Source organism: Microcaecilia unicolor, chromosome 14 (genome assembly GCF_901765095.1).
Source record: "Microcaecilia unicolor chromosome 14, aMicUni1.1, whole genome shotgun sequence".
NCBI lineage: Eukaryota > Metazoa > Chordata > Amphibia > Gymnophiona > Siphonopidae > Microcaecilia > Microcaecilia unicolor.
The window spans coordinates 4,176,829-4,199,949 of NC_044044.1; the positions used below are offsets into that span (position 1 = coordinate 4,176,829).

At 36.0% G+C, this 23,121-nt stretch overlaps 1 protein-coding gene across 1 annotated transcript in view; it reads left to right on the forward strand.

Moving 5' to 3' along the window:
- The first annotated feature begins 1,764 nt into the window (after window positions 1–1,764).
- Window positions 1,765–23,121, forward strand: part of LOC115458168 (vomeronasal type-2 receptor 26-like) — a 55,632-nt gene continuing 34,275 nt past the window's right edge. The window contains exons 1-2 of the mRNA XM_030188026.1: window positions 1,765–2,280; window positions 21,682–22,503. Of these exons, the coding sequence (XP_030043886.1) occupies window positions 1,765–2,280; window positions 21,682–22,503 (1,338 nt within the window). The remainder of the gene's footprint in view (window positions 2,281–21,681; window positions 22,504–23,121) is intronic.

The window sequence follows — 23,121 nt, forward strand, 5'->3', positions numbered from 1 at the left end:
ATGGCTGGCATTGGTCACCAACCCCCTCTATGCCAGCCTGAAATGTCATACCCAGCTCTATGACAGCAGTATGCAGATCCCTGGAGCAGTTTTTAGTGGGTGCAGTTTACTTCAGGAAGGTGGACCCAGGTCCACCCCCTACCTGTTACACTTGTGGTGGTAAATGCGAGCCCTCCAACCCCCCCCAACCCACCGTAGCCACATGTAGGTGCCCCCCTTCACCCATAAGGGCTATGGTAGTGGTGTACAGTTGTGGGGAGTGGGTTTTGGGGGGGATTTGGGGGGCTCAGCACCTAAGGTAAGGGAGGTATGCACCTGGGAGCAATTTTTGAAGTCCACTGCAGTGCCCCCTAGGTTGCCCGGTTGGTGTCCTGGCATGTCAGTGCACTACAAATGCTGGCTCCTCCCATGTCCAAATGGCTTGCATTTGGACATTTTTGACATGGACATCTTTGGTTTCGAAAATCACAGAAAGTCAGAAATGTCCAAATCCAAGGATGCCCAAATCTAGGGACATCCAAATTTAAGGATTTGGACGTCTCTGATGGTATTTTCGAAACAAAAGATGGATGTCCAACTTTTTTCAAAAATACGGTTTTCCCCGCCCCTGGATGTCAACGTTTTGCAAAGATGTGCAAAACGTAACCTGGACGTTTCTTTCAAAAATGCTCCTCCGTGTATCGCTCCATGGTGCGTCCGCACCTTGATTATTGCATTCAATTCTGGTCATCATATCTCAAAAAATAATAATAATAATAATAGAGAAATTAGAAAAGGTTTAAAGAAGAGTGACTAAAATGATAAAGGGGATGGAACTCCCCTTGTATGAAGAAAGGCTAAAGAGGTTAGGGCTCTTCAGCTTGGAAAAGAGACAGATGAGGGGAGATATGATTGAGCTCTACAAAATCGTGAGTAGTGTAGAACGAGTAGATCTAATTTTACTCATCCAAAAGTACAAAGACTAGGGGACATTTGAGGAAGTTACATGAAATAATTTTAAAACAAATAAGAGGAAGTATTTTTTCACTCAACAAATAGTTCAGCTCTGGAACTCTTTGCTGGAAAAAGGGTTAACAATAGTTAGTGTATCTGAGTTTAAAAAAGGATTGGACAAATTCCTGGAGGAAAAGTCTGTAGTCTGCTATTAAGACAGGCATGGGAAGTAACTGCTTGCCCTGGGATTTGTAGTATGGTATGATAGTTAGAGAAAAGTGGGAAGTGGACCCTATCTTTAATCTTTCCAGCAACACACTTACGCAGTTAGAAATGGATGTTTTACAAAAAGGGTTGTCATTTGTACCTACGGTCAAATACAATGCCTTTCAGACCAGGATTGACCTCTTTAAATTTAGTTGGAAATTACAGATCATCCAAACCTTTTCCAACACTACAACTCCGATGATGGATATGTCCATAGTAAAGAAGCCATCTACCTGGATTCCACCAGGTCCAGCTCATCCACTTATACAAGCATTCTCCGCATGTGTAAAAAATGATGTTATGCAACTAGAAAAGAAGCAACGATTATGTTACTACAATACGACTAGAAAAAAACAAGACGCTGTTGCCAATCTCAGCCGCAATCAAGAAATAGTGATCAAACCAGCAGATAAGGGAGGAGGAATTGTGGTTATGAATCGTGAAGACTATGTAGAAGAGGTCATAGGATAACTTTCAGACCTCAAATTTTATATCCCCCTGGAAAAAGATCCCACTGCAGTGCTGCAGGAGGACATTAAAGAACTTATAGACATATAATCACGTATGGGCTTCCTCACCAAGAAAGAAAAAGAATTCCTACAGGTTAAGCATCCAGTTATTCACACCATTTATATGCTTCCAAAGATTCACAAATCGTTAGAGAATCCTCCAGGCAGACCCATCGTATCTGGAAATGGATCTGTGCTGGAGCCTCTGTCTATTTTTGTAGATTTTTTCATTCATCCTTTTGTCCCTCAAATCCCCTCTTATGTACGGGATACCACAGACATGATAAATATATTACAAGATTATGAAGGACCTCTGGCAGATACAATTATGGTTACATTAGACATAGAATCACTGTATACCAACATTCTCCAGATGGAAGCACTCAAAATTATTGAAACAACCCTTCTGAAGAGGACTACACACAAAAGAATCCCTAACCACCTTATTTTAACTTTTGCAACTCTGGCTCTTACCAAGAATTATTTCTTATTCCAAGATACTTTTTATCAGCAAATTAAGGGGACAGCCATGGGATCTACCATGGCCCCCAATCTGGCTAACCTATATGTGGTACGTTGTTCAATTTCAGAAAGAGATGTCTCTAATATTAATGAAATGTCCAACTGTGCTTGAGAATCCTGGGGTATATTCCTCAAATTGGTTTTCTTACCACCATCTCCTGGTTCAGCTTGCGAAGGAATAGGTAAATAGTATATTCTATTGAAAGGAGGAATAGCTGAATCCGGGTATAGTAGAATTTCTTGTAAATACTTCTTGAACATTTCAGTAGGGCTCAATTCTTTAATCCAAGGAAAATTTAGTATTCTAAGGTTCAACCTTCTATTAAAATTTTCAAATTGTTCAATTTTCCTGTGTGTTACCATTTTGTCTGTTACCAAGGATTCAGTCACAGATTTTAAGGATTTTACTTCTTGCTGAAGTTTTTCAGTTTGTATAATCGATTCCTGTTTGGTTTTTTCAAGGGAATTAGTCAAAAAGTCAATTTTACTTACTAATTGAGAAGTCTCCTGGGCAGATTTTGTAACCGTCTGGTTTAAACCCTGTAATATCTTCCATTTCATCTGCAGGTTTATCTCCGCCAGAGGATTCCCCTACAAAGAAGTTTCCTTAGCGTTCGAGGGGGGGGGGGGGAGTTAGCACCATCTGAGGTTTGGTCTAACAAGCCCTCTGTAGTAGACTCATCCTCCTCTCTCCGCCCCGGAATCGCTGGTGGTGGAGGTTGATTATCTGGCGGCGAGAGTGATAGTTCCCATTCCGAGGGAGTCATGGCTCCTCCAACGGCTCCCAAATTGGCATCACTCGCCATTGTAACAGGGATAGGCGTCGTGAATCGGTCCAGTGTTTGTTGGGACGGGGAGGAAGTTCGGGCCGCTGGCATCAGGCCCTTAACTATCCCCTTCCTTTTGGTATGGGGCATTTCCAGCTAAAAAGTAAGAAAAAAGGGAAAGCAAGGCTACCAGCAAATCCCCCATACTCGATCCACAACCGCTCAGGCCGCCATCTTGACACGCTCCCAGTAAGTATATTATCTAATGCTTATTGTTGACTTAAACTTGAATAGATAATGAATGTGACTGCTGGGTGGACGGGATGGACCGTTCAGAACATTATCTCCTGGCACTATGTTACTATGCTATGTTAATAGCATTCTGACTCATGGGGCACGGTACATCTACACATATTTTACATACCAACATATACAGCCTTTTCCGTATGGTGCCTGCAGGAGGGAGCCAGATCCGACTAAAAAGTATCCATGGCTTGGATCATGACAGATGGCATTCTACATACACACGCACATCAGCAACTAACCACTGAATAGCAGTCAGATCATACTACATCTTCACAATTCAGTTTTACATGCACGCACTCACATGTAACTCTGGGCCCCAGTTCAGATCCTTGGTGTTACACCTCCATTGATATGCTGTGGTGCACATACAGTATAACTAGCATAACTAGCTTCGCACTGGGAAACCTGCTGCGGTTAACTAGAATGTACATCAAGAAATCAGTGGTTAAACCAGTATTCAGTACATGGTATTTAGGGCAAGAGGTCGAAAATGCTTAGCGACAAGCATGAGGCTATTGACCAAGGGCTTCGGCAACATAATTCATGACAGCAGTTCTTACGTTTCTATCAGTACAGAGTCTCCATTGGCTTTGATGTTCAACTTGGTGTCACTTTAGGTTCACCAGCTAAGAACATACCTGACTGCTAGATAGGGTATTTAATTATTTATTGCATTTGTATCCCACATTTTCCCACCTATTTGCAGGCTCAATGTGGCTTACATAGTTTTATTAACATTATCATACTAGGGTATCAGATACAGTTAGTATTGTGCCGAGATTAAGTAGGGAAGAGAGAAGAGGAAGAGAGTGATTAGGGTAGTAATAGAAGGTGGGTTTTCATAACTGAGTAGGTTGGTGAGGTGGAATAGTGAGGTTATCGGTTATCGGTTCTCGTTGTAGGCTTTGTTGAAGAAGTATGTCTTCAGGGCTTTGCGAAAGATGGTTATTTTGTTGATTGTTTTCAGGTCTGTAGGTAGTGCATTCCATAACTGCGTGCTCATGTAAGAGAAGGTAGTGGCATGCATCAGCTCGTATTTTAGTCCTTTACTGCTGGAGAAGTGCAGGTTGAGAAATTTGCGGGATGATCTTGTGGCGTTTCTGGGAGGTAGGTCCATGAGGTTTAACATGTATATTGGGGCGTCTGCGTGAATGATTTTGTGTACAATCGTGCAGATCTTGAATGCAATTCGTTCCTTAAGTGGGAGCCAGTGAAGTTTCTCTCTTAAGGGTTTTGCACTTTCATATTTGTTTTTTCCAAATATGAGTCTGGCGGCAGTATTCTGGGCAGTTTGGAGTTTTTTGGTAGTCTGTTCTTTACAGCCAGCGTACAGTGCGTTGCAGTAGTCCAGATGACTTATTACCATTGACTGTACCAGGGTACGGAAGATGTGTCTCGGGAAGAATGGTTTTACTCTTTTGAGTTTCCACATGGAGTAGAACATCTTTTTCGTTGTGTTTTTCACGTGGGCATCAAGAGTGAGGTTTCGATCAATGGTGACTCCAAGAATTTTCAAGTTTTGTGAGACAGGAAGAGAACAGTATGGTGTGATTATGGTAACACAAGAGAGAAGCAAGTGGAAACACAGTTTCAAGAGATCAAGCCAGGATCAGGGTTGAGATGCTCCAAAAAACTTTATTGAGGACCCAACACGGTCCGTGTTTCGGTTTTTTTAAAAAACCTTCATCAGGGGTCTAAAAGATAACAATCAATCATATATATTGTTAAATAAAAACAAATTAAATCAAATACATTACAACAAATATAGAAATGTAAAAATACACCACATATAACAAACATAATGTATAAATAAAAAGAATTTTAAAAAATTTTTCTATTATGAATCAAATTCATTGATCGAAAGTGTCGACTGAATCCATATATATATTGTTACTATCAAATGGATGTCATAGGGAACAAATGGTAAATCAATTATAAGTAATTAATTTATGAGACAATTAGTAAATTGATTATATGTAATTAAACCAACATTATAAAACCGTTTCCAAAAATATTATGTATTAAAATAACTTGATTAAGTATAAATATGACCCATAATATAGTGTATAAATTATGTATGATATATAACAGAACTGGTGTCTATGGATGGAAGAACAAAAAATATATATAAATGTCATGAATTTAACAGAAGGCATTAATGTCATGTATTAAAGAAAAGGCAATGATATGCTGAATAAGAAAAGGCAATGATATGCTAAATGAGAGATGAATAACTGGTAAATAACAAAAAGTTTACAGCAGATATTATCTTAATGAGAAAAAGCAATGATATGCTGAATGAAAAATAAATAACAGGTAAGTAACAGAAGATTTACAGCAGATATTTTCTTAATGCATATATATTAAATGAAAAGGAAAAAAAATCAATTGAACATACCAATCAGTAGTAGCACAGGAGATATACTGACAGACAAAGGAGCTTGTGAAAATGTGGTCTCTATAAAAAAATTTTAATAATTAAAAATCATAATCAATATTATAATAATATGTTGTATTAAAACGTTTAACGACCAAAATTTTGTTATGCTTAAAAGATATATAACTAACTCATGATAGCAAAAAAATGTTTTATCATATTAAGTGAAAATATATATAAATTCACCATCTATGAAATCATGAAGTAAAAATAAAAGGTTTTGAACGTGTGTATCCAAATGTCGGTAATTTTATCAACAAACGTAAAAAACCTAACCTCCAAAATCTGAGAGGACAGAAAAGGTCTACACTTACACATTCCAGCAAACCTAAAAGAGGACTACATGTCAATACAAATTATATACTTCGAATTATGCTAGCGCATAAGATATGTGTATATGTGCACATCCCTAACGAAAAGAGCACCGAAGGTATTGGCAGAAAGGGCAACAACTAAGGAATATATACATATATTCATGGTGTTGTATCAATCGGTCGTCGTGTTTTGATAAAAAACCTTGTATATGAATTCAGTTTGGTAAGGTAATAAAAAACTAAATGCCAAGATCCACTCCATGCTAATATGTGAGATATAGATAGATATATCAGTATGTACCTTACGTTTAAAAACGCCCAAAGTTCTAACAGAAAAGACATATCGATAGTAAAGTTATCATGTAGTCAGAATGAAAGCCAGCTACATATACATCAGTGATTCCGTGTCGGGTAAAGATGTTATGCTAAATAAAATCAGAAAAGAAGAATACCTTACCTTGAATGAAGAAAAAATGTAGCCTCGTACCAACTGGTATAGTTTGAAATTGTATTGAAAAGGGCGCCAAAAAAGACATTATTTAAATAACACTATGATGTAACGTGGAACCCGTGGATAGGGTATTTCAAATTTCAAAATAAGGATTGGCACATATACTAGCTAATGAAAAACGGGTGACAATTACATTAGACAATCATTGTAGGGGTAAGTGAATGAAATGGATGGAGGTATGAGGTGATAAATATGTCACACAATCATTTAAAAGATAATTAGATGAAAAGCTAAAAGAATTCATAGAAATTAAAAAGTTAATTGAGAAAACGATTTTGAAGAGCTCAATAGGATAATAAATTAATGAATTAATATTTAGGAAATAACCAAAAATAAGGGATGATAGAGTAATAACCAAATAATTAATCAAGTAATACTTAAACGATCATTTAAACAATACATATGTAAAGACGCCAAAATTTGTAAGCGATGTGTCAGCCTATTAGTAAGAAATGTCATAAGAAGTTAAACTGAGATGAGTACAACTCTGAAGGACTCGACAGAAAATATAAGTACATATAGCAGCAGTGGTAAATGGTTAAAATCATGACGTAGTAACCAAGGTATTTAATTAATTTAAATGGTACTGGAAAAAGATCAGATAAAAAATAAATGTATAGTAATTTAAACCAATAGCTAACAAAAGAAAGAATAAGCCTATAAATTAGCTCCTTGGAATCAATATATAAAACGAAAAATCGTTAAAACAAATGTTAATTGAATATTCGTGATGACAGGCACATTAGTACCTATTTGTATAACATCAGATATCTTTCTCTATTGAAACAAAAGGGTTATAGGGCTGTTAAAATCCTATAATGACAAAATAGTAATAAAGAAAAAATTGAAAATAAAAATAGGTCTATCATCACAAACAAAGTAGAATATTCATTATAAGAAACAAAGATCTAATCCAAGAATGAAAATAGTTTAATGCTTCTGCTAAGAGATAATATTTAAAAATGATTTGGTCATATATTGCAATAGAATATATTGGATACACATGGACAGAACTATCAATAAATTACTATCATGGAATAAAAATAAAAATAAAAATAATGATACTAATAATAAAAAGAGGTCTGTTATCGCAAATAGAATTTCATTATAAGGAACATAAATCTAATCCAAAAATGAAAATAAAAATAAAAAGTGGTTTTATGCTTCTACTACAAAATAATATTAAAATTTATATTTTGGATATATATGGACAGAATTATCAATAAATTACTATAATGAAATATTAAGATTGCTATTATGAAATATTAAAAAATGAAAACTGACATAAAAAATTGATACTGGTCGTAACGTAAACATATAAATAATATCAAAATGTATATATATATGAGTTAATAGCAAAAAATAGATCAAAATAATTGATGAATTAATGAAAAGATTTTTTTCAGAGAAAGTGTAAATATTCGATTTCTTTATTAAGACCTTTTGGAGCTACACATTCAGCTTGATATATAGCACGTTGTTCTGCTCTTAATAGTTTCTGGTCAATATTTCCACCACGGGGATTTTGTTTAATAAGCTGTAATACAAAGAATTTTAAATCATCAATGCTGTGTTCAGCATCGATCCAATGTTCAACTAATGGAGCTGATTTAACCTGCCTCCTGATGCAACTACGATGTTCAATTATCCGAGTTTTTATTTTCCTTTTAGTCTTACCAATATAGATCATGTTGCAAGGACATAAAATCATGTAAATCACATTATCAGAATTGCAATCACTATCAAATCTTAGTTCATATTTTTTACCTGTAGAGGGATGTATAAATAAATCTAACTGGAGGGAGTGGGCACAGACAGTGCAAGAATTGCATGGCCTGTGTCCACCAAATTTATGAATAGAATTATCTCTGATCATTGGAAGGAAAGATGGAACTAAATGATTTCTTAAATTAGGGTTTCTAGAAAGCGCAAAAATTGGAACGACTTCTTTGAAACATGGATGGATCTGAATGATATGCCAGTGTTTTAAAATAATTTTTTTAAAAGAATGGCTTAAGGATGAAAATCTAAGAGCACAGACTAAATCTGGATTAGAAAAGGATTTAGCGCCAGTATTCAACAGTTCTTCTCTAGTTTTCAGACTGGCTTTTTTAAACCCTTCTGTGATACATTTATTCGGATACCCACGTTGTCTAAATCTTTTCTTTAAATCTCTAGAATGTTTATAGTAATCATCTACATCAGCACATATTCTCTTAAGTCTTAAAAATTGACAAAATGGTAAATTATCTTTTAGTGCTCTATTATGGTAACTTGAATAATGTAAATAGCAATTTTTATCTGTGGGTTTTCTGTATAATGAGGTGGTAAGCCAATGTCTGTCCTTTTTAACCTCAATGTCTAGAAAAGAAATACAGTCTTTATCAAATTGCATTTTAAATTTCAAATTTAAATCACATGTATTGATCCATTCATGGAATTGTTGCAATAAAGCACTATCACCTTTCCACAGTATAAAGATATCATCTATATATCTCTTATACATTTTAACATGCTGTTTGTATGGATGATCTAATAGATATAAATCTTCAAATTTAGCCATATAAAGATTGGCTATATCGGGGGCCATAGATGCCCCCATAGCTGTGCCCTTAATTTGTAAATAAAAATTGCCATTAAAGTAAAAATAATTTTTTGTCAGGGCAAGAGTAGCTAGGGCTAAAATGAGCCTATTAGGAATCCGTATGTCAGTCTGCCTGTCACGTAGGGTTTCTTCAATGACAATTAGTGCTTCCAACTGTGGTATGTTAGTGTACAATGATTCAACATCTAATGTAACTAATAATAGATTTTCTACATCACCATTATATTCTTCCAACATATTAATGAAATGAGAGGAGTCACGTACATATGATTTGATTTTGGGAATATATGGTCTAAGAAAGTAATCTGTGAATATCGAAAGGGGTTCCAAAACAGAACTGTTTGCTGAAATGATAGGTCTACCTGGTGGATCAGTCATAGATTTATGTATCTTCGGTAGGATATAAATCGTTGGAATGACAGGGTGTTCGGTAATCAAAAATTGTTTTTCTTTTAGTGTTAAAAAACCCATACTATATGCATAGTCAACAATTGTAGTTATTTCATTTTTTAAGGTATCTGTAGGGTCATCACCAAGAGGCACATAAAAGGTAGTATCACCTAGTTGTCTCATTACTTCTTGTATATAAGATGTTCGATCTAGAATGACAATGCCTCCACCCTTGTCCGCTGGTTTTATGACAATATTTGTATTCAATGATAGGGAACGCAATGCTTGATTTTCATCTTTTGTGAGATTATAAAAAGGGCGTCTTTTAGTGCTCTTTTCTAATGTTGTGATGTCCCTAAGGACAAGAAGTAATGAGACAACTAGGTGATACTACCTTTTATGTGCCTCTTGGTGATGACCCTACAGATACCTTAAAAAATGAAATAACTACAATTGTTGACTATGCATATAGTATGGGTTTTTTAACACTAAAAGAAAAACAATTTTTGATTACCGAACACCCTGTCATTCCAACGATTTATATCCTACCGAAGATACATAAATCTATGACTGATCCACCAGGTAGACCTATCATTTCAGCAAACAGTTCTGTTTTGGAACCCCTTTCGATATTCACAGATTACTTTCTTAGACCATATATTCCCAAAATCAAATCATATGTACGTGACTCCTCTCATTTCATTAATATGTTGGAAGAATATAATGGTGATGTAGAAAATCTATTATTAGTTACATTAGATGTTGAATCATTGTACACTAACATACCACAGTTGGAAGCACTAATTGTCATTGAAGAAACCCTACGTGACAGGCAGACTGACATACGGATTCCTAATAGGCTCATTTTAGCCCTAGCTACTCTTGCCCTGACAAAAAATTATTTTTACTTTAATGGCAATTTTTATTTACAAATTAAGGGCACAGCTATGGGGGCATCTATGGCCCCCGATATAGCCAATCTTTATATGGCTAAATTTGAAGATTTATATCTATTAGATCATCCATACAAACAGCATGTTAAAATGTATAAGAGATATATAGATGATATCTTTATACTGTGGAAAGGTGATAGTGCTTTATTGCAACAATTCCATGAATGGATCAATACATGTGATTTAAATTTGAAATTTAAAATGCAATTTGATAAAGACTGTATTTCTTTTCTAGACATTGAGGTTAAAAAGGACAGACATTGGCTTACCACCTCATTATACAGAAAACCCACAGATAAAAATTGCTATTTACATTATTCAAGTTACCATAATAGAGCACTAAAAGATAATTTACCATTTTGTCAATTTTTAAGACTTAAGAGAATATGTGCTGATGTAGATGATTACTATAAACATTCTAGAGATTTAAAGAAAAGATTTAGACAACGTGGGTATCCGAATAAATGTATCACAGAAGGGTTTAAAAAAGCCAGTCTGAAAACTAGAGAAGAACTGTTGAATACTGGCGCTAAATCCTTTTCTAATCCAGATTTAGTCTGTGCTCTTAGATTTTCATCCTTAAGCCATTCTTTTAAAAAAATTATTTTAAAACACTGGCATATCATTCAGATCCATCCATGTTTCAAAGAAGTCGTTCCAATTTTTGCGCTTTCTAGAAACCCTAATTTAAGAAATCATTTAGTTCCATCTTTCCTTCCAATGATCAGAGATAATTCTATTCATAAATTTGGTGGACACAGGCCATGCAATTCTTGCACTGTCTGTGCCCACTCCCTCCAGTTAGATTTATTTATACATCCCTCTACAGGTAAAAAATATGAACTAAAATTTGATAGTGATTGCAATTCTGATAATGTGATTTACATGATTTTATGTCCTTGCAACATGATCTATATTGGTAAGACTAAAAGGAAAATAAAAACTCGGATAATTGAACATCGTAGTTGCATCAGGAGGCAGGTTAAATCAGCTCCATTAGTTGAACATTGGATCGATGCTGAACACAGCATTGATGATTTAAAATTCTTTGTATTACAGCTTATTAAACAAAATCCCCGTGGTGGAAATATTGACCAGAAACTATTAAGAGCAGAACAACGTGCTATATATCAAGCTGAATGTGTAGCTCCAAAAGGTCTTAATAAAGAAATCGAATATTTACACTTTCTCTGAAAAAAATCTTTTCATTAATTCATCAATTATTTTGATCTATTTTTTGCTATAAACTCATATATATATACGTTTTGATATTATTTATATGTTTACGTTACGACCAGTATCAATTTTTTATGTCAGTTTTCATTTTTTAATATTTCATAATAGCAATCTTAATATTTCATTATAGTAATTTATTGATAATTCTGTCCATATATATCCAAAATATAAATTTTAATATTATTTTGTAGTAGAAGCATAAAACCACTTTTTATTTTTATTTTCATTTTTGGATTAGATTTATGTTCCTTATAATGAAATTCTATTTGCGATAACAGACCTCTTTTTATTATTAGTATCATTATTTTTATTTTTATTTTTATTCCATGATAGTAATTTATTGATAGTTCTGTCCATGTGTATCCAATATATTCTATTGCAATATATGACCAAATCATTTTTAAATATTATCTCTTAGCAGAAGCATTAAACTATTTTCATTCTTGGATTAGATCTTTGTTTCTTATAATGAATATTCTACTTTGTTTGTGATGATAGACCTATTTTTATTTTCAATTTTTTCTTTATTACTATTTTGTCATTATAGGATTTTAACAGCCCTATAACCCTTTTGTTTCAATAGAGAAAGATATCTGATGTTATACAAATAGGTACTAATGTGCCTGTCATCACGAATATTCAATTAACATTTGTTTTAACGATTTTTCGTTTTATATATTGATTCCAAGGAGCTAATTTATAGGCTTATTCTTTCTTTTGTTAGCTATTGGTTTAAATTACTATACATTTATTTTTTATCTGATCTTTTTCCAGTACCATTTAAATTAATTAAATACCTTGGTTACTACGTCATGATTTTAACCATTTACCACTGCTGCTATATGTACTTATATTTTCTGTCGAGTCCTTCAGAGTTGTACTCATCTCAGTTTAACTTCTTATGACATTTCTTACTAATAGGCTGACACATCGCTTACAAATTTTGGCGTCTTTACATATGTATTGTTTAAATGATCGTTTAAGTATTACTTGATTAATTATTTGGTTATTACTCTATCATCCCTTATTTTTGGTTATTTCCTAAATATTAATTCATTAATTTATTATCCTATTGAGCTCTTCAAAATCGTTTTCTCAATTAACTTTTTAATTTCTATGAATTCTTTTAGCTTTTCATCTAATTATCTTTTAAATGATTGTGTGACATATTTATCACCTCATACCTCCATCCATTTCATTCACTTACCCCTACAATGATTGTCTAATGTAATTGTCACCCGTTTTTCATTAGCTAGTATATGTGCCAATCCTTATTTTGAAATTTGAAATACCCTATCCACGGGTTCCACGTTACATCATAGTGTTATTTAAATAATGTCTTTTTTGGCGCCCTTTTCAATACAATTTCAAACTATACCAGTTGGTACGAGGCTACATTTTTTCTTCATTCAAGGTAAGGTATTCTTCTTTTCTGATTTTATTTAGCATAACATCTTTACCCGACACGGAATCACTGATGTATATGTAGCTGGCTTTCATTCTGACTACATGATAACTTTACTATCGATATGTCTTTTCTGTTAGAACTTTGGGCGTTTTTAAACGTAAGGTACATACTGATATATCTATCTATATCTCACATATTAGCATGGAGTGGATCTTGGCATTTAGTTTTTTATTACCTTACCAAACTGAATTCATATACAAGGTTTTTTATCAAAACACGACGACCGATTGATACAACACCATGAATATATGTATATATTCCTTAGTTGTTGCCCTTTCTGCCAATACCTTCGGTGCTCTTTTCGTTAGGGATGTGCACATATACACATATCTTATGCGCTAGCATAATTCGAAGTATATAATTTGTATTGACATGTAGTCCTCTTTTAGGTTTGCTGGAATGTGTAAGTGTAGACCTTTTCTGTCCTCTCAGATTTTGGAGGTTAGGTTTTTTACGTTTGTTGATAAAATTACCGACATTTGGATACACACGTTCAAAACCTTTTATTTTTACTTCATGATTTCATAGATGGTGAATTTATATATATTTTCACTTAATATGATAAAACATTTTTTTGCTATCATGAGTTAGTTATATATCTTTTAAGCATAACAAAATTTTGGTCGTTAAACGTTTTAATACAACATATTATTATAATATTGATTATGATTTTTAATTATTAAAATTTTTTTATAGAGACCACATTTTCACAAGCTCCTTTGTCTGTCAGTATATCTCCTGTGCTACTACTGATTGGTATGTTCAATTGATTTTTTTTCCTTTTCATTTAATATATATGCATTAAGAAAATATCTGCTGTAAATCTTCTGTTACTTACCTGTTATTTATTTTTCATTCAGCATATCATTGCTTTTTCTCATTAAGATAATATCTGCTGTAAACTTTTTGTTATTTACCAGTTATTCATCTCTCATTTAGCATATCATTGCCTTTTCTTATTCAGCATATCATTGCCTTTTCTTTAATACATGACATTAATGCCTTCTGTTAAATTCATGACATTTATATATATTTTTTGTTCTTCCATCCATAGACACCAGTTCTGTTATATATCATACATAATTTATACACTATATTATGGGTCATATTTATACTTAATCAAGTTATTTTAATACATAATATTTTTGGAAACGGTTTTATAATGTTGGTTTAATTACATATAATCAATTTACTAATTGTCTCATAAATTAATTACTTATAATTGATTTACCATTTGTTCCCTATGACATCCATTTGATAGTAACAATATATATATGGATTCAGTCGACACTTTCGATCAATGAATTTGATTCATAATAGAAAAATTTTTTAAAATTCTTTTTATTTATACATTATGTTTGTTATATGTGGTGTATTTTTACATTTCTATATTTGTTGTAATGTATTTGATTTAATTTGTTTTTATTTAACAATATATATGATTGATTGTTATCTTTTAGACCCCTGATGAAGGTTTTTTAAAAAAACCGAAACACGGACCGTGTTGGGTCCTCAATAAAGTTTTTTGGAGCATCTCAACCCTGATCCTGGCTTGATCTCTTGAAACTGTGTTTCCACTTGCTTCTCTCTTGTGTTGAATTTCTGTGGAAACTTTTGGACCTTTCATTGCTACTGTGATTATGGTAACTACATCTACACTGTATACCTTGAATGCTAGCACTTACAATGGTAAAACCAGCATATAATTGAGGCTGGGTAGGGTAATTAGAATGAAACATAGTATCTGAATGTTCTGGAACACAGAACACAATATCTGAATGTTTACAAAATGCAGCATCTTAAAATAAGTCCAAAGTTCTTTTACTGATGACTTCTAGTCGCCATCTCGTACAGGAATTTGCCTAGGACCAGGGTCTTATCACTGTTCTGACTCAACACGTCTTCTCTCTCAAACTGTATATTCTTTAAGTGTCCTTGTCCAAGCTGGCACAAATTCTGCCAGGGGAGGGGATGAGCGCTCTTTGCTGGTACAGTGTGACCTTGCATCTACTAGTAATATTCACTGCTGGCTTTATTTTAACCAATTCCATGTTTTGCTTCAACTTTAGCAAGCTCAATTCAGTATCAGCCAGCTAGCAGTATGTTGGGAAAAAAAACAACATTGTTTTTAGTAGCACCGAATCTGTACACCTTTACTGAAGGAGATTAATAAAGGATCTGCCTTCAAAGGTTACATCTCCACTTTTTACCGATATTGTAATTTCTTTGATTCATCTTCTTTTCAGTTTCAAACTACTAGCAAAGAGAAAAATAAGAAACAAGTTGTCTCGCTAATTAAGGGGCTTATTTTAGAAACACTAATCACTATAAACTGATTTATATAATCATCTAAATCCCAATTTTGAAACAACAGGATATACTCAACTAAAACTAAAAAAAAAACATGCATCTGGAAAGAGAGCATTATCTGGTTGCATCCTGGGTGGGATTAGGGCAGCCCTAAAAAATAAACATATACCCCCGATATTCAAAGCAATTGTAGCAGGCAAGAGAAGCTCCTGCCCTCCCCCCCTCGCCAAATCACCTGTGACTGCTTAACTCCTAATATTCAACAGCACTAAAATTGGGCAGTGCTGGTGAACATAGGCATCAGAATGGAGGAAGCCATGGGTGCTTTGGCATCCCACAAATTTTCACCTGGACATTCCCCATCTCTCTACTGTCATCACCCCGATGCTGTGCCTCATTAAACCAGCAGAGGAAAAAAAAAAACATCCATTGCACTGGGCCACACTTTGTACAAGTGTGGCTGCTGACTATGCCCCAGAACAGGAAGTGATTTCAGAGGGGATGAAGTTGGCAGCTGTGCCTGTGCATAGTGTGGCACTACACAATAGAACTTTATTTTTGTTACATTTGTACCCTGCACTTTCCCACTCATGGCAGGCTCAATGTGGCTTCCATATTGTATACAGGTACTTATTTGTACCTGGGGCAATGGAGGGTTAAGTGACTAGCCCAGGGTCACAAGGAACTGCCTGTGCCTGAAGTGGGAATTGAACTCAGTTCCCCAAGACCAAAGTCCACCACCCTAACCACTAGGCCACTCCTCCACCTTTTCTGTAGTAGCTGTAGGAACAAGAGCAACTTTATTTCCATATGAATGACAAATTAGTTCTCAATACTATATGTCAATTAAAATACTCTTACAACAAATTAGTTAGTGAACAAGCCAATCAAGAAATCTTTATCTCAAAATCCAAATACTACTCTGAAGGCAACCAAAGTAGATGTATTTTGTTGCCACTGCTGGTTTAAAGAAGCAGTGGCAGGGGTGGCAGTGGGAAGGCAGAGACAGAGAGGAGACAGACAATGGATGGAAGGTTGTGGGAGAGAGTGGGCAGGTGCTGGATATAAGAAGGAGGGGAAGATACTCGATGGAAGGGAGAGAAACGGGACAAATGCTGGATGGGGAGAGGGAAGACATTGATGGAAGATGGAAGAGAGGGCAGATGCTGAATGGAAGGGAGAAGAAAGAAAACAGATGATGGAGGGGGAGAGAGAAGATGATGGATGGAAGGGAAGAGAAAGAACAGACACTAGATGGTAGGTGGGTAGAGAGCAGGCAGGTGCTGAATGAAGGGAGAAGGAAGGCACTGGATGGAAAATGAGAGGGAAGACACTGAATGGAAGGGGGAATAAGAACAAATGCTGGAGGGAGAGAAAGAAGACAGTGGATGGAAGGTGGACAGAAAGAATGCACACCTGGATAGAAGGGGGAGAGAAAGAGAGCAAATGCTGAATGGAAGGTGGAAGAAAGAGGACAGATGCTAGAAGGGCAGATGATGGAAGGGGAGAAAGGGGGCAAATGCTAGATGTAGAGAGAAATAAGACACTGTACTGAAGATAGAAAAGTTAAAGGGCAGACCCTGAATTTATTTATTTATTTGTAGCATTTGTATCCCACATTTTCCCACCTATTTGCAGGCTCAATGTGGCTTACATTTGCCGTAATGGCGGTTGCCATTTCCGGATAATAGAATTACAAACTGTGTTGCTTTAAGGTGCATACATACATGGTAACATACATGGAACATAACATATATGGAGCAAATCATGGATGGGGAAGAAATAATTGATGCTGGAGGGAGAGAGAGAAGACACAGAATGGAAGGGGAAGAGAAAGAGAGCAGACACTGGATGAAAGGGGGAGTAGGGGACAGATGCTGGATGGAAGACAGAAGAGAGAGAGAGAAAGAGCAGACACTGAAAGGAAGGGGAAAGAGAAAGAAGGAAGCTGCTGCATAGAAGGAGGGTAAGGAAGAGGGCAGAAGCTAGAAAGAAGGAGGGATAGCAAGAGCACAAAAGCTAGATAGAAGGAGAGAGAGAGAGAAAGAGGAGGACAGATGCTGGATGGAAGAGGGAGAGAGGGCAAATGCTAGATGCAAGGGGAAGAGAAAGAATGAAGCTGCTAGGGGAAAAGAGAACAGAAAATGGAAGAGGCACAGAGAAAGGGCAGATACTGGATGGAAAAGAGGGCAAGAAAAAGGGCAGATGCTGAATGGAGGAGGGGAAATAAGATGCTGGATGGGAGGGAGGAAGGAAAATGTTAGAGTTATTAAGAGACTAGGGACTAAAAAGAAGTGGAATAGGAGAGCTGGGGTTAGGGAGATACAAAGCTGTAGTTAGACAGTAAAAAAGAGAGAAATTGAAACTAGATAGTAATAAAGAATTGTCTGGACAGAGAGACAGAAGAATAAATGGAAGAAAGCTGAAAGGGAAAGGAGAGAAAAGTAATAAAATGGACTAGAAATCAAGATGGAAGAAAAGACAAGGAAAGCAGAAACTAGAGACTGGGAGCAACAGAATTAGAAAAAGTAAGGGGCTCATTACAGAGTGATGGTAAGCCCAATGCGGGATTAACCACACACTAATCTGGGACTTCCGCCGGTCCTTTTTACCGTAGCTTGGTAAAAGGATCCCGAATGACCAGACAACCAAGGTAGAACAATTTTACTTTAGAATAAAGTAGTGTGGTAGTTGTTTTAGTAACAATACTCAGTAGGGGAACTACCGCTCAAAAAATCCAAAATATCAAACAGAGCGGGTTTATATGAATGGGAACCATGTTCAAAAACAGTGATAAGGACCTCAGATAAGTGACATACAGCAATAATGCTGAACAAGTTGTGCTCTACATGAGCGTCACTACAAATCAATCACTGGTCACTTTCTCACCATCCTCCTATGTGCTCAAATTTTGTGACAAACAAATCAAATATTAAATATGAAATATTAAATACCAAAAGCTACATTGCCCATAATGTTAAACATCACTTAGCTGCAAAGCGGTCGCCATCGGGCTTCCCTGCCCAATGGACCCGTTTCACCACCACAGGGCTTCTTCAGGGGCAAACGGGGGGACCCTCAGCATGACCGTACTTTGACAACTGGACAATCTTGCCTACAACATAAAGCACAATTAATTAAACACACTGAAAGAACAAGGACCCACTCAACTCAAACCAAAATTCCAAATACTTACAGACTACCTTCCAGACTACTAACTCTGTGTGTGGAAGCAAAAAATAGCACACACCAGAAGGGCTTTGTCCACTTAAATACCTTACTGCCCCACCCAGTGCTACCTGCTAAATTAACCTTAAAAACCACCTACACACACATATCTCAAAACCATCAACTAAACAACAATTATACCTATCTTAAATATACATTTCAAATACTTACAAACTACCATCCAAAACACTGTCTTTCTGTAAGGAGGCAAAAAGTGGCACACACCAGAAGGGCTTTATCCACTTAAATACCTTACTGCCCCACCTAGTGTCACCTACTTAATTAACCTTAAAGGAACCACCACACACACATATCTCAAAACCACCAAACAAACAAAAGGAATATCTATCTTCAACACACATACACAGAAGCAATTCAACATCAAACATCCACTCTGAGAACTCACAAAAATCCCACATTTCACTAGCTACATAACCTACCCTCATAATCTTCAAAACTACTTGTCTTATTAAAAAAATACTGTCCATTCCAACTTGGTGTTTAAACCCTGCAGTTCAAGAGAATGGAGACGAAAAATCCATTTCTGTTCCAACTGTAGGAGAAGTCTATTCAAATCTCCACCCCACCCAATTGAAAGTACCAGGTCTAGAACTTTCACAGTAAAGTCATTAAAAACATGCGATGCACTAAGGCAATGAGCCTCAAGAGGAGCTCCTGTTTTTCTGAGGGCAATACTGGATCTATGTTCATTAATGCGAATGTTCAATGATCTAGTCTTTTTGCCCACATACATCTTCCCACAAGCACATTGCAGCACATATATGACATGTGTAGAATGGCAAACCATAAGCCAGCGAGAGACATAAACTTTTTGGTCTATAGGATTAACAAATCTATCTCCCACAGCAGTTATATCACATGTCATACATCGACCACAACAAAAGTGACCAAGTGGGACTTGTTCTTGTCTAGTCTCTTCCAACCGGGGTAATTCAGAAGGACTGACCAATTCTTTAATATTTTTACCCCGAGAAAAGGCAACCAATAAGTCCATGTCCTGAAAAACAGGATGGGAGCGTAGCACATCCCAATGTTGATGTAGAATTTGTGCCGTCTGCTCTCCTTTCACAGTGTGTCTCATCACACACACCATCTTGTTTATGTCTTCATCTTTTGCTCGTGGGACGAAAAGCATATCTCTGTTGAACTATCGTGCCCTCTTGTACGCAGTCTTCAAAGTACTAAATGGATAACCCCTCTCCAACAGTTCCTGAAACAACCTCTTGGAGTGAGTTTTAAAGTCCTTCAAAGAAGTGCAAATTTTGCAAAACCTCAAGAACTGTGAGAAGGGTAAACTTCGCCGAAGCTTTAGATATTTAATATTTGATATTTAATATTTGATTTGTTTGTTACAAAATTTGAGCACATAGGAGGATGGTGAGAAAGTGACCAGTGATTGATTTGTAGTGACGCTCATGTAGAGCACAACTTGTTCAGCATTATTGCTGTATGTCACTTATCTGAGGTCCTTTCCACTTTTCCTTATCACTGTTTTTGAACAGGGTTCCCATTCATATAAACCCGCTCTTTTCTTGTTTGATATTGTAGTTGTTTTAGTAGACATTAATAAATAAAAATAGAAAATTGAAATAAGGTGACATCTTTTCATTGGACTAATTTTAATACATTTTTAACTAACGTTTGGAGATTTAAAAAAATCTCCTTCCTCGGGTCATTTCAGGACACCATAACAGAAGTATACAGTCCTGACCTAAGAAAGGTGATTTTTGCTCCTGAAAGCTAAATAAAAAAAAATCTAATAAGTTCAATAAAATGGTATCATTATATTTTCCATTTAATTGTATTTGTTAATCCGGGCTAAAGGCCAACCTGTTTGATGCTGCTTTCGACTCCTGACTTGTCACTTTTATCTTATCCTTGTGTCCTTCTGTTTGTCCTTCCCTTATCCTTATTGATCCTGTCTGTTTGTCCTGATTTAGATTGTAAGCTCTTTTGAGCAGGGACTGTCTTTCTTCATGTTCAATTGTAAAGCGCTGCGTACGACTGGTAACGCTATAGAAGTGATTTATAGTAGTAGTAGTAGTGATGTATTGATGGCATTATATCATCTGCAATCTTTATATTTTGCAAAGCACAGGTGGGGATGCATCACTGTTTCTCTTTCACTGGTGTTAAATGTATGCAGAGTCTGGCTTCTTGGGAGTTCAGTTTAATTTTTGTCCACGTATTTCTATTTTTAGTTTGTGATTACTTATTATATACTGGGTGAGGGGCTATCTGTGTTTGCATGTGTGAAAGAGACATGGTTTTCTGTTATCATTTACTGTCACCTATGCATCTATATTTAGATGCACCCACTTACCCCATGTCAGTAGTAGGTGTAAATGTTCATGCCTAAATGTGGCACTTTAGCACGTAACTTACATTATTCTGTAATGTTTGACCTGCTCATACCTTGATCCTTTGAACGTTTGTTACATTTTAGTACTTTGCAAGTTGTGCATGTAAATTATATAAGGCTGTTTAATGCTCCACTACATTGCATGCATAGGTGTGTATCATATGCTTGTAAGGGTGAGTACTCTATTACCTATGCAGGGATTAATTTGGGTACCAAGCCATGCAGGTGTTAATTTTTTCTGTATTTTCATGTATGGAGGAGTGGCCTAGTGGTTAGAATGGTGGACTTTGATCCTGGGGAACTAAGGAACTGAGTTCTATTCCCGGCACAGGCATCTCCTTGTGACTCTGGGCAAGTCACTTAATCCTCCATTGCCTGCCGCATTGAGCCTGCCATGAGTGGGAAAGTGCGGGTTACAAAATGTAGCAAAAATTACATTATCTGGTTGATTCACTGTAAAAATTGTGTGATTTGTAGAAAATCTCCAAAGCAGGAGTTAAAATCTTAAAACAGATTAAGACCTCTGACCTTTGTCATTCTAGATCAGTTATGGATTTACAGAAGCATCACTGAATGGCCACGTTGAGTTCCCATTCTTCTATCACACTTTTCCAAATGATTATTCTCAATACCATGGTATGATTCAGCTTCTGAAACTCTTTGGATGGAACTGGGTGGGGATTCTCACCTCAAATGACAAGAATGATAAAATGCACAGTGAGAAACTGAAGAGGGCAATTATCTGGAGTGGAAGCTGTGTAGAGTTTGTGGAAACAATACCAAACTTTATTCCAATTCTACCAAAACTGTTTAAAGAAGGATTGGAACAGATTACTGACAGGATTAAAAATTCAAAAGCCAACGTGATTATTATTCATAGTACCAGTAGTGAAATTAAACTTCCTCTGTGTGCTTCTGCCTTCAACATTACTGACAGCAAACTATTGATCTTCTCTGTGGAGTCGTCATCCGTTCTGAAGTTACATACCCTCAATAGCTCTTTCTGTACTACAGTCAATCGTTCCCTAATGTTTACCATCCCTGCAAGAGACATTCCAGGTTTCAAACATTTCCTCCAAAATCTCACCCCTTCCACATTCTCGGAGCCATCTTTCTTACAGTCTACCTGGAGAGCTGCCTTTGGTTGTGAGTTGCCCTTTAAGCGTACATTTAGGAATAAGAACAATTGCACAGGACAGGAGACACTGTCTAACCTACCTCCTTCAAAGTTTTATATGGATCATTTCCAGTTTTCTTATAATCTTTATAACATGATCTATGCCCTGGCTCATGCTTTACATAACATGTACACAACCAAGTCCCAGTTTGGGGAGAGTCTTAACATGGAATTTCACCCATGGCAGGTAAAGTCTCCAAGTTTATTTTTCTAGCAAATATAATGTTCTTTTTCTTTACAGTAAAATTTATTGTTACTAAATATTGTGGATTATTGATGTACATAATATAAAACAACAATCACTATATTAATAGAAATCTCTGAGGAAAATTGCATAAAAGAATCTTTCTAACTGTTGTAGAATGGACTAAAATCAATAGTAGGAAAACTGCAAAAATTCCTATTGGATAGCGGGGAAACCCTACGTAGCCTGGAGCTATGTTTCTGTTGACTTTCTCCACCTTGGGGTGGGGGTCTGGGGCTATGAGGTCTTGGCCTAAATGTCTAACAGCCCAATGCACAAAGGCAGCCATACAGCTGCCTTAGTAAAATTTACCTAGTTGCAAACAATGGCCAATGCACAAAGGGGATTCTATGCAAATGAGATGCATAGATTCCCATTCATACATTGGTCACTGTTCATGACTTGAAGCTATCAAATACATTAGACAGCTTGCACAAATAACCCTGGTGGTACAGTGGACTGCCTCCTTACCCTCCACCCCTCTATACCCTCTACTCCCCTGACAAAATTCTCTGGTGGTCCAGTGGACCCTGTACCTCCCTCATGCCTCCCAACCTCCCT